Genomic DNA, 13,065 nt, shown 5'->3' on the forward strand with positions numbered 1-13,065 from the left:
TTGTCAGCAGGCCGTGGGATGTGATCCTGCCCCTCTACCTGGCCTTAGCGAGGCTGCATCTGGAGTGCAGCGTCCAGTCTGGGTTCCTCAGTAAGGAGAGACATGAAGCTCCTGGAGCAGGTTGGAGGGGGAATGAGGATGATGAGGGGACTAGAGCAGCTCTCTTGCAAGGAAAGGCTGAGAGAGTGGGGCCTGCTAAGCCTCGAGAAGAGAGGGGACCTTAGCAATGTCTATAAGCAACTAAAGAGGGGATTCCAAGGGGATGGAGCTAGTCTCTGCTTGATGGTGCCAGCCACTAGGTCATGAGGCAACGGGCAGAAACAGATGCTCTGGAAGTTCCACCTGAATATGAGGAAGAACTTCTTTGCTGTGCAGGTGCCAAGCACTGGAACAGATTGCTCAGAAAGGCTGGGAGTCTCCCTCACTGGAGATATTTGAGAACTGTCTGGACACAACCCTGTGCCATGCGCTCTGTCTGGAGCGGGCAGATTGGACCAGACGATCACGGCGGTCCTTCCAACCTGACCCATTCTGTGGGAGGCCTCAGCCGTTACACAGGAGTGGCCTCAGCCACCTCAGCGGTGCTGCCGCCGCTCACGAGTTCAGGTCGGTTCGGGTCGATCCGGTTCGGTCCGATCCGGTTCGCGCCGAGCCGGTTCGGGCCCGTCCAGTCCGGTTCGGCTCGGTCCGGTCCGAGGCATCCCGGCGCCGCCGCCCTCGCGCTCCCCCGCGCCCGCCGCGCGCGTGCCAAGCCCGGCCCGGCCGTTACGGCACCGCCGCCGCTTCGCTGTGAGGCGGCGGGAGCGAGCGCGGGCGGCGGCGGCGGGCGGGGGGCTCGGTGCAGGGAACAGCCGCGGCCTCCTCGCCTCAGCCGCGGGGAGGAGGGACACCGAGGAGGGGGAAGGCGGGGTGGTGGTGGGGGGGACGAGCACAGCGTCGCGTCGCTCGCTTCCCTCTAGGACCGCGCCGCCGGCGGGGAGGAAGGGGCGCGTCTCCCCGGAGCCTTCGTCGCCCCGCGCCCTCCTTCCCAGGCCCGGTGCCGGAGGGGGTGGGGGTGGGCGCCCCGCGGGTCCCCTCAGGCTCGGCGGTGCCCGGGGCGGGTGAGATGTCGGGCTGAGCGGGCGCGAGCCCGCGGGGGTGGGGTCCGCCGTGCCCGGGGAGGGGGCGGGCGGGGAGGTGGTTGGGACCGTCCCCTCACAGCCGTCCCGCCCCGCCGCGCTGCGCCCATGGTGATTGTGCTGCATCCCCCGCGCGCGGAGCGGGGCGAGCTGCCCGCGCCTCCCCGCCGCGCCCGCCGGGGCGCCCAGGTGGGTGGCGGAGGGGGAGCGGCGGCGGCGGCCGCTCGTGGTGCGAGGGGAGAGGGGCGGGAGGGGCGGGGGGGCCGCGCCCCCGGCCCGGGACCCGCGTTCCGCGGGCGGGTCGGTCGCGCTGCGAGCGCGGGGTGGGTGGGGGCCGCCGCCCCGCGGGCTCGCTCGGCGGCCGCGTCCCCGCACGGGTCCGTGGGGATCGGCGGTGGCTGTGGGGGCTGATCTTCCCGTGATGGAGCCAGGGGAGTGTGTGGCTGGCGTTGGGTCTGGCGACAAGATCTTCCCAACTAGGTTTCCTCTCCCCTTTTGTTTTCCGGTGTTTAAAAAAGAGCTGGTGGCACCTCGGTGCCTTTACTGCCTGAGATCTTACCAGGGGCTCCGTGTTCCAAGCGTGCCACTCTGTTAATCTTGGATTGATTCCATCATTTAAGCAAGCATCCTCTAGACATGTTATTTTGGTTTGGGGTTTTTTTTGTTTTTCCTTTTTTTTGTCACCGTTTATAAACCGCTGTTTATTTTCTGTGGCAGCGTGGGTTTTAATGCATGGGAGTACATGCTCCTAATGCATAGGAATACACGCTTCTGAACTGAAATGTACTTTTCTCCAGTCTCATCTGAATCCTAAGGGTTATTCTGGGGGAGAGGTTTAAAGGTTTAAAGGCTCACAAATAAATAGGAATAGTTTTTGTAGGTTTAGAAACTTAGTTTCCTCATATGTTCCCCTGTAGGTATGGATTTATCTATCCATTGGACGTACATTTTAAAGTAAAATAACAAGCTGCTTAGCTTTGTGGGCTTTTTTCCCCTTAGAATTGGTTTCTGTGATAGTATATTTGTGTAAAATACTTAAAGTTGCACATTTCCCCTAATTATGTTCATGTCATCATTTTCTTTTGACTTTGCTTACTGTTTTGAATAGCACCTTTTCTTCCTTTGGGATTTAGTTTATTTCATGCCTTTGTATGTTTATGTCTAATAGGGATGTTTCTTCTTTTTTTTTTTCCTCCCTAGGTGTTGGTGACTTCAGTCATTTAGGGATTTAGATCTGAGGAAGCAGAGACACAAGGATTGAGTTTCTTTTACATAGAAAGCGACAGCTCTTCACCAGTACTCTTTTTACTCCTTCCCATCCTTCCCTGCTCCGTAGGGGAGAACAATTTGGGAATTATTTTAAACATTCATTTACTCCCGCTTCCCTCCCTCAGAAATCTACCCTGGTCCCAGAGGCATCCGCTAGACAGTGCCTGTCAGGACCAGGAGAGCGTTACCATTGCTTGCTTGCTTTGGGAGCTTCAGTAGTACCCTTCCCTGCTTTGGGGTGTAGTGCAGGGAGGCGCCCAGAACACTTCCGTGCCACCCTTTTTGGTTAGTCGAGGATCCAGGAAAAGGGGTACCTAGCGAGACACGTGACCTCCTTAAGGAGCCAGAACTGAAGCAGCACTTGGCACGCCGAAGGAAACACCCATCTTTAGTGTCTTTTTCGTCTTCCACTCCTTCCTCACCAAATTTCTGGTAAGTCTCTTCAGCCCATTCATTCACGCAGTGCATGTTTCCCTTCCCCCACTCCAGGCGCTGGGAGAGGCATGCACGGAGACTGTGGGGGTGGGGGAAGGGAGGAGGGAAAACTGGCCGTGTACACACGGATCGGGGAGGAGAGGGGGTATTACTGTACCACACTGCGGGGGAACCTGGCACAGGTGGAAAAGCAGCTGATGTGGGAGGAAATGGTTGTTTTATTTCAGCCGGGCGTGCGTGCGCACACAGGGACAGTGGAGGGGCGTGAAAAAGCTGAGAGCCTGTTGTTGGAAAAAATACCAGCACCAAAGTAGGAGGATGGCTGATACTGACCAGTATTGGGCTCATGTTGCAGGGAGGAAAGAGAATGGATTATTCGGTGGTGATGGGGAAGTGGGGTGTGTGAATGAGGAATCTTGCCTTCTACTTGCAAGCGTGAGCACAGAGGAGGAAAGATGGGGGGTGTGGATGTCTGCCTTTCAGAGGCAGCTGTGCCTGGGAGGATTGCTGCTAGCATCCTGAACATCACTCAGTGCAAAGGTGGAGACAAGGAGATGAAAGCCATCATGGGGAGTGCAGTTGCCCATCTGCAGGGGTGGGAATGAATGGGAACAATTAATATATTCCCATGTCCTTTGGCTGTTGCAGTCTACAAATCTCAAAGGGAAAAGGAGGTGAATACTGTGATGTGCTTTCAAAGAGGTGTGCTTGGGGTTCACCTGCCTGCAGAGACTTTCAATTCTCCGATGCATGTGTACAGGGTGGATGATAATGCAGCAGCAGTGGACAGATTGTGCTGCAGCTTTTCACTATATTATATAAAATGCATTTAAATAAATATTTTAATTTTTCAGATTCTTCAGCTTTTAAAAATGTGTTCTTTCCAAAGATTCTCAAACAGTTATGTGACAGTCTTAGGAAAACTAGTTTCTGGTACGTAAAAGAGGAATTTTTCTTGATGTTGGCCTTAAGCATCACCATGAAGCAGCATTGTCAGGAACGAGTTGACTTATCTTGGATTTATTTTTCTAAAGATGTCAGTTCTTTTCTCTATCACCATGTGATATATTCATCATCCATACATATTTCGTAACATTTTCTTAAGATGATCATCATTCTGGTATCTTTGTGTGGAAAAAAATTCACTTGTGCTTTATGCTCGAAACAGCTGTGAACTGTTTGCAGACCTTCTCTCCCTGTGACATACAAAGTCCTATTTCTGGGGTGTTTCAAATACTGCTCTCTTCTCATTAAGATGAAATAGAGATTTCCATGACAGTGTATGATGGATTACATGCTGAGTCATGTGCTGGACAACTGTTCATTAGCTGTTTAACTGTTCTGCCATCTGAGATTGACTTTATAATTCAGATCTGCCTTGAGGTGTCTCCTGAAGGAGATAACTTGCAGGCATCTGCCAACCATTCTTAGGTCTTCACCGTCTTGAAATGCGTCCTTAGAGCCATTCTAGAAACTGCTGTAATGGTAGAGATGATTGGTTTCTTTGGAAATGTGTACTCAGTTGCAAGCCTTAGCTAATTTATGATGAAAAGGAAGTCAAAATGCCTTCTCCAGCTTGAATAGCACTGTTCTGAAAATGAGTATTAAGGGATAAACATTAATGGTGTTGTTAATGTTACTCATAGTCAGGTGGGTGCTTGGAGCAATGTTTTTCCTAGTTCTCCTTTTCCCATGGCGGTTGTGACTGTCAGTCTTTTGCTCATTCCTTCTCAATTCCCTGAGATTTTTGTTGTCAGTATCTCAGATGTAAGAATTAAACATGTCTAGAGGTATGCTAAAACTAATGTTAGGTTTTACCTCTCTTTTAAACACTGAAAACTGTGGAGTTTGTGTTATCTGCACAGTGCTGTAACTGAGAGTCTGAGCCAAGCTCTAAAAAAGGGGCGATTCTGGGAGGGGCTGCTGGTAATAACTGTTCCACTAAGGTGTTTCCCAGATTCCACTGTAGGCAGTGGGTGTGTGCTGCAACATCAGATCACAGCTTGAGCAGGTGGAATAGCTAGATCACATTGATCCTTGATGCTATAAACATCAGGGATTCCATTCATTATTCCCATAGGGAAAACACAACCCAGACTTTTTAATTTAGAAAAGCATTGACTAGTTGTATCGTGAACAAAGAATATTGAATTTTTTTTGCATACTAGATGCCTTTTATCTTAAGCATTTATCAATAATACATTAATTAATCAGTATCTCCTAAAAATGGGTTTCTTGCTTCATCTTAAGGGAAATACATCATGGTGAAAAAGAAAAAGAAAGGAGTCTATTTTTCTCCTACTTTTGGGTTTTGAAGACAGGAGAACGAGTAAATGAGCCATGGAGACCAATCTCCCATTCCTGGAGGGAGAGGGAGGTCTCTAATCTTCTCTGAAGAGAGCACCTCCTTCAAGGCAAAAAGAGTGGTCTTCAGAGAAGATTTCCAGATCTCTCTAGACAGCTGATCTGATTGGCTGAATTCCCTGTTATTTCAATAAAACATATTCATACATGATGTAAAGTAGAAAAGCAGCACAGTGAGTGCTTTTGTTAGAGCAGCTGCTAGAGGTGTACTGCAGATTGAAGGAATGTGGGAGGAAATAGGTTTGCATGTGCTGGGGAGGGAAGGAAGCTGCTGTGTGATTGCTGGAGTAAGGCCTGCCTTAAGCAGGATAAGGGTGCCACAGCTGAAAGCTGGGGTGAGCTTTCATTCCCTCTATAAATTGCAAGGAGTCTGTTCCACGCATTCTGTTCCTGAAGCAGTTGTGGCAGCGTCTGCTTGGCTGGAGCAACACAGTTTGATTTTTATCACAGACCTTTTACTTTGATACCACCCTTTTTCCTTCTCCCAGTCTGTTGCGTGCAGTTAAGTTTATGATTATTTTTTGCCTTCGAATTTCATAAATCTGTGAAGTAGTTATTGGAAGATTGTACTTACTTTGACTGTAGTAGCTTTGAGTGAAAAGTGCACTTCAAGTGGCCATCTTGAAGTTATTTAAACATCTGCTCTTCCCCTTATATATACCATAGTTACTTTGCAATAGATGCTCTCATGGATTAGGAAGTATTCTTTGCACACCCAGCATTGTCTGAGGTTGTGTCTTTTAGATTGAAATGGGTGGAGCTGGTTTTCAGGGAAGAATTCTGGCAGTGATATCCAAATTCAGAGCATAATGCTTTTGTGCATCTGACTGCAGGGCCAGCTTTCCTCCTACAAACCATTTTCTTGAGAATGTGGAAGGGATTTTTAAGATGTTTGGGTTAATAGGGTAAATGCAAGTTTTTTTACGTGGGATTTCTTACACAATCAAAATAGATTATTAGGTGAGACTGAAACTGATGAATATATTCTGGTTTTAGGAGCAGAATGTTAGAAAAAGAAATTCTTTTGGGTAGAAAAAAAATGCTATTGGGTTGGAGGTGAAGGTTCAATGATTTAGGACTGCTGGTTTCTGTCTCTGCTGCTGGCTTGTCGCTTGTTCTAAAGTGAGCTTCTCAGTCATTACTTGCAGACTTGAGATTGTTACCTGCCTTTCTTATGATAAGATGGGAGCTTTTGTGTATACATTTATAAAACCATTAAGATTATGAGCAAATGAGATGTAGTATTAGGAGGGAGATGAATAGCCATACCCAAGGCATTTTTATACACCTGCTGGTTTAATATCCTCTTTGATATATGGACGACCCTTCTTGACAATGTTGTAAATTCTTTCAAAAGTAGAAGATGGAGGAAAGAGAAGGACATTAGCTGATTTTTAAGGAATTAAGTGCTGAAATGACAGTCAGGGTAAGGTGGTAGTGTATTTAAGGGAGTGGAGATGGGGCCACGTAGAGAAGAGATTTGGGAAAATTTCAAGCAGATTGGCAAAGAAAGCAAAAATGGGGAGAAAATACTTGGTTCTTGTATTAGTGTTAGAACCAGTACTGAGGGGGAAAAAGCCTCAAACCACAAAAAGCCAAACTAAAACCCCAAGCAGGCAGAAATATGTGATGGTATCTGATTTATGTATTTTTCCCTTAGCGCGGAGGAATCGTGTGCGGTGTGTGTTTCCGTGCCCCGGGCGTGCTCCCGCGGCTGTGTGGGACGGGCCCGTCCGGGCCGGGGGCAGAGCGGCGCTGCCCGGCAGGGGCGGCAGGTGGCGCTGCTGGGCGCGGCCGGCCCCTGTGTGAATGGCAGCGCTGGGGGCAGTGCCCCGGCCCCGGGCCGCGCCTGCTGCGGGGGCATTCCTGCCCAGAAACACAGCCTGTCCCGCCGCCCAGCGCAGGATGTTGCTCCAGGAAGTTCCCTGTAAACTACCGCGTCCAGACATGCATTGTTGAGGGAGACACAAGTGGGGCAGGGTCTGAGAGATGTCAGCCATTGCCAGCCCAAGCCTCATCTTGTCCTTTTCACTTCGAGCTGCTTTGAAGAACAAAGAGGTTCTTGAAGAGATCAAAAGATACTCCTTATAACCTCTCACACCCATTTTTCTGCAGGGAGCAAATGCTCTTTTTCCTGCTTTACCTTGAACATCTTGACTGCATTGAAGGGCTGGTCTGGATCTGTGATCGTGTTCCCATAGCTTCTGCCTTTTCCCAGTCTGTTAGTGTGAAGAACTGTAGTTCTTGGCTTTATTGCTGCACCTCATTTACCAAATCAATGAAAAAAAAGTCACAGTCTTTGTGTGTTGTTACTATGGTTCTCAGTACCAGGAATAAAAATGTCCATTTAAAATTTTATTTTCTTAGTAAGAAAAGGTTGTCGTGGTTGAAAAAAAAAAGTTTTTTAATGCTAGAAAAACCTAGCTGTTTCTTAAGGTTGTAACTAAACAATCCTTTGTCCTAAGACCTGCTGCAGAAACGAAAATTCTTTGTAATATCAAGTGATAGCAATTATATACTAAAGGTGGTTTTATATTTACAGTGTGTGCTGGCAGCAGTCATTATGGCTACCAAGGCAAAATTCCTGTTTCTGTCTCAGAATTCAGTTCTGCTAGGAGCTCATGTCAGTTACATTGGTGAAAGTAATGATTTTTTCATCTTTACTTTAATAAGAAAGTTCAAAGGTGGTACAGAAAACTGTTCTGGTTTGCTCCAGAATTCCTGTTCCCTACATCATGCTTGTTTTTCTTGAACACAAAGGAGTAGTCCATTTATGCACCTGTAACTGGTTTACAGCTTTAAAAATAATTCAGTAAAAATATATTCAGTCAAAAATAGTCCAAGTGCTCCAAAGCAAAAGGAGCAGTACCTTGCTATTATCTCTTCTAACCCTATTGAAATTCTTCAATTGGAGCTGTGTTTTCAGTTCTTGGGCCTGAATTCATTAGTGCTGTTTATGTATAAAGGTGATTTAAAAATGTGATTTGAACCAAGAAAGGGCTACCACTGAAACTCTGGCCCAGATTTTGCTTTATTTTGTGTGTGTTAATGTTCTGACATTTTTTTGGTGCTCCTCGTTCCATTGGTTTTTCCATTATTATGTGTTCTGGATACTACTTCATATAGTCCTAAGTATATCTCACAGCAGATGTGAAACATTTGTGAGAGCAAAACAGTCCTAAATTGTTACCTGGAACATTCTGTGGGAATGAATTTCTGTTCTTCTGGTCTGCTTTTTTAACATAAAGAGTTTATCACACTCTACTGTTCTATATGTGAGGGAAAGAGACGACTCCAGTCTGTCACTGGGTTTTTAGCAGTGCCTAGGAGAAGGGCACACTTATTTCAGTAGAAGGAGTTATCCTAATCATGAAGCTGAAATTCTGGCCTTCAGACGTGACCATTCAAATTGTTTTCAGTTACATCTTTGTGGACTTTTTGAGGAGAAAGCTGGGATGAGGACCAAGACCTAATTTCTAGCATTTAGCGTTCATGGAATGTAAATGGATTTGTTTCTGTTGTTGGTACTTTTGTTTGCAGGGTAGGTGTAGACATTATTTTGCTTCTTGGGGGTTGGAAGTCTGTTGAAATGGACTGACTTGTGCAGAGGAAGTGGGACTTAGTAGAGCAGGGATCATAAAGATAAGAGCCAGTGTACTCTAACAGAGTCTTATCTTCTCCTCTGTCTAGCAGTTCCACTGGAAGGAGGCCTTGAAGGTTGCAAGACAAGTCCAAGATGTGCAGTTCAGTTGCTCCCAGGCTGTGGTTCTTGACAGACCGCCGCATCAGAGAAGATTACCCTCAGCAGGAGATCCTGAGAGCCCTGAAGGCCAAGTGCTGTGAAGAGGAGCTGGATTTCCGGGCCTTGGTGATGGATGAGGTGGTGCTGACCATTGAGGATGGAAATCTTGGTGAGAATGAGCTAAGGCTGGGAGTGTGCTGAAAGGGTACTTGGAAAAAGATTGTAAAATGGAGCATTGGTACTATTTAATAACAAATCCCATGTATGCCAGACTGCCTGCCATTCATCATCTAAATCATGTAGATGTACATCATACCATTTTTTTAAGAAAGTATTATGTTAATCAAATACAATTGTTCAGTTTGATAATTTGCATTAGAACCACTTTTACCTTTCCTCTGCAGAAAAGAGAGGAGGATTGTGTAATTTTGGTGAGTCCAGGGTAAGGACTACAGGACCCTTGAATTAAAAAGAAATCGTGGAGCTTCAGTACTTGAACTTTGTGGGTCACATTTAAGAGTCTCAGAGGGACTTTTTTCTTCTGTTTGTGTTCTGGCTCCAAAATAGAAAACACTGGAAATAATCTAAAAGGAATTTTCAATGAGCAGTACAAAGTGTCATGGAACTAGGGGTTATAATGTGATGTAAGTAAAGCATGCTGCTGTACGGATGTGGAGTTATGTGAATTCCAAAAACAGTGCTGATAAAGTGCTGATTGATGTGCATCAAATAATTTGAGCTATTTCTACAATTTACAGTGTTAAAAACTAAATGGTAAGATTTCTGTTCTATTTTTCTTCTAGCTTTTTTTTTTCCTGTGATGATTAAAAAGGAAAAGTAAAATGTTAAGTTGCATTAGAAATGTTAAGTAAAAGGATTATTACTATCTTATTACTTACTATCTATTACTGTAGATAGTAAGCTTATGTGATGGGAAGATACTAATACCACCAATGTCAAGCTGTGTAACACTTATAATTTATTTCTGTTTCAACATTTTTTAATTTGGATTTCCTAAAGCAAGGAGATTGCAGTGGGTTTTTTTTACCTTTAACTCTTTCATTCCTCTTCCCCATTTATCAGTCAAAAAACATTTATTGCTGGAGATCCAGGGAAGAATTACAGTTCTGAAAGTTGTATTAGAGTAATTTTGTGCGGGAAGAAAACATGAAAGTCTCTCAGCTGTGAAGAAGAGGCTGCCATGTAGACCTTGTTCCTCTTTGGGTAATCTTATGTGGGAAGGGAATCATAAAACTGACTCTGGGGAAGAACTTTGGTCAGAATTTATACCCTATTTTGGCATGAATCAGTCAGCTAAAAACACATGCATGGTAAATCCAGTATTTTTTATTCTGGTATTTCTAAACTTCTGTTTACCTTTTTTGTCTTTTAATCTGAGGAGTCTCATGATTTTTATCACAGATAGAAATTCTGTAGGATGTCTTCAAATCAAGGTAACTTCTTGTCAGAAAGTCTGAGCTCTGAGCGTGCTTTCCTTTGGACAGTGTGTGATGGGAACATAGCCATCGTGGGCTGTAGCTGCAGTCTCTGAGATGCAAAATTAGTCCTTCAGCATTTCAGAACTGTTTTTATTTCTTGGTGATTTCTTCTTTTCTGTCTTCTGTCTATTTTTGGGGAACTAAATAGGGCAAGTGTGAATTATGGACCTTTCTGCTCTCTTCTGTCTAATGTCTCCTAGCGCTGTGTCTATTGCAAGGAAAACGATAAAAGAAATGAATGTTATTGAAGAATGTGTAGTCCGAGAACAAGAAAAATTACGAAAATTGCTAGAACAAAATACAAGAAAAGGGAAATTATTCTCATACAGAGTGTTCATTCAATATGATGTAAATAACTGACCATTTGAAAAAGAGTGAGATAAAAATGCTGAAAAATTGTGGATAGAATTTTTAAAATAAGTAGTCTGGTCTGTCTAATTGTGGTTTTTTTTTTTTTTTTGGGTTTTTTTTTGTTTTTTTCTGAGGGGTGAGAATTGTCTTGTATCAAACAATTCTTTCTCTTGGAGAGCAATGAAAAATCTTCTCTCTTAATTTTCCAGTTGTGTTTTTTCTAGAGCTTTTGCTTTGGTAAAGATTTCTGCTAGAGGACACAAGCAAAAGCTTTGTGTTTAATTTTCCTTTTTAAAAACCTCAGTTGGCTTAGGAAAAGGTGTCCTGTAACAAAATCCAGGAGGTAGTGCATTCTGTACCCTTTTTGTAATCTACTGTTGTGTGAGGGATCCAGGTTGAGTAAAATTTTCTATGACATAGAGGAGTTGATGAAGAGAATGTACCTTCAGTGGATAGTCATGTGCTTTTGCTTCCTTTTCTATTATTATTTGTCTTGAAAGCTTGGCAATTCAAGGCTCAAACTCTGAAGGCAGTGCATGATATTGGAGGAAATAATAGTTGGGTTTTTTTCCATATATTCACACTTTGACTGGAGCTTTTTTTGTCCTTTAAAACCAAGACAATTTCTTAAGTAAATTGTTAGAAGAATGTTAAATTTACAAGTCAAGTTGGATACTACAGGGTGCTGTTTATAACCTCAAAAATTTGGTATTTCTTTAGATGATAGAGTCAGTAATCCTTCTTGTGGACTTGCTGACTGTCAGGAACATGGCTGGAAAGTTCAGAGACCTGAAGTTTAGTATAAGATATTAAAAAGCTTGAATTATTTACTTCACAGGGGTAGAGTGGAAAAGACACTTCTAAAATTAGGAAAATTGAGCAGAACCATGGGATACATACATGTGAAAATTGTCCCTCCCACAAACCACATGGCTTATACCTTAACAGTAGAGCACACTGATGCAGATGTCACTGATGCTCAGGCCAAAGTCAGAAGCTTTTGTGATGCTGAGATTTACAAAATTTGTGTCTGTCAGACGTGATAGGATTTGCTATAGCCAAAGAGAAAGGGGGAGCAGGGGCGTTGTTTCACTCAGTGGATTCAGCAGCAGCCACTCCTTGGGGCAGATCTCTGCTGTTCTGCAGGGCAGGATGGGAAGTGTGGCTGGATTCCCAAAGCAAACCAACAGCATAGGCCCAGCAATCCCTGCCAGTTCCTTTTCTTTCACAGCTGAAACTCAGGATGACCCAAAATCCCAGGCACCCCATACGAGCCCCGTGTCAGCAGCCACATGGTGAACCTGTATGCAGCTCAAGATCCACATTAGATACCTCAACACAGCATGAGTCCACAAGTGATTGTAAATCCAAGTTAAAAGATGGAAAATTAGTTTTTCTTTTTTAGTCTAAAAGGACATTCTTAAACTAATTTATGCTTAAATGCTTTTGGAAATAAGTTCAACAAGTGTTTTTTGAAATTAACTGTGGTTTATGCCTTACTTGAATAGGTGTCTGCTTACCCAAGCCATGCACTCCTTTATCTTTTCCACAGTGGCAGTAGTACTCTGTAGATTTCCAAGGAAAAAGCTGAGAAAAAATAAGTGGAGGAGTAGAGCTGTATAAATTCTTTCTGCTTCTCTGGTGAGTTGAGTGTGCTGAGATGGTTACTGAATCAGACATGCACAACATTGTTGCACAGGAATTGACAAGAATGCATGTGTGGAAAAAAGTGGAGGGTGATACTGGGCTGGTTTGATTTAAACTTGTGCTGTGTAGCTGTAGCCCAAGTTTCCTAAGAGCTAAATTCTTGAAACTAAACCAGTCTAGGACAATCTGAAGTGGAGCATCTGTGTTCCTCTTGTCCTTTTCCAGCATTGCTGTTGCTGCTTGCCTTGTAAAGTACTTCATGTCTCTCTTGACTTTCTTTCATGTTGTACCTCAGATAATTAAAAAAAAAAGCTTCTTCTCTGTCTGCTACTTTGCAAGATCTTGCATTTGTGTGAGTTGAGTTGGCCAATCCAATGGAAGATGACCTCCACCAAATAATTAACAGTTTTCTGTTGGACTAGATTGTTGCACTCACCCTTTTTGTGGTCACACAGTTCCTAGTTCTGGTACACAGGCAAGGAAGAATGGGGTTTTCTTTCAGGGAATGGCTTGTATTTATGTTGATTTAGCTATAGCTCCAGAAATACTTCAAAACAGGAATTTTCTTGTGGTTGGGATGTCTGATTGTGTCAGCTTTAGGATTATTTTGTTTGTGCATGGCATTTGGTATTCACCAGAT

The 13,065-nt window shown here is 44.3% G+C and overlaps 1 protein-coding gene across 4 annotated transcripts in view; it reads left to right on the forward strand.

The window, feature by feature from the left end:
- Window positions 1-919: 919 nt before the first annotated feature.
- Window positions 920-13,065, forward strand: part of RIMKLB (ribosomal modification protein rimK like family member B) — a 44,058-nt gene continuing 31,912 nt past the window's right edge. For 2 of the 4 annotated variants that reach the window (XR_012578976.1, XM_074534965.1), the window contains exons 1-3: window positions 1,134-1,307; window positions 2,319-2,819; window positions 8,877-9,097. Coding sequence is in view for 1 of the 4 variants with exons in the window: in XM_074534965.1 (XP_074391066.1) it covers window positions 8,923-9,097 (175 nt within the window). In the remaining 3 variants the exon portion in view is untranslated. Of the gene's footprint in view, window positions 1,101-1,132; window positions 1,308-2,318; window positions 2,820-8,876; window positions 9,098-13,065 lie in introns of those variants that run through there. The other 2 variants (XR_012578977.1, XR_012578978.1) reach the window with 2 other exon arrangements.

The sequence above is a fragment of the Zonotrichia albicollis genome, chromosome 2 (genome assembly GCF_047830755.1).
Source record: "Zonotrichia albicollis isolate bZonAlb1 chromosome 2, bZonAlb1.hap1, whole genome shotgun sequence".
NCBI lineage: Eukaryota > Metazoa > Chordata > Aves > Passeriformes > Passerellidae > Zonotrichia > Zonotrichia albicollis.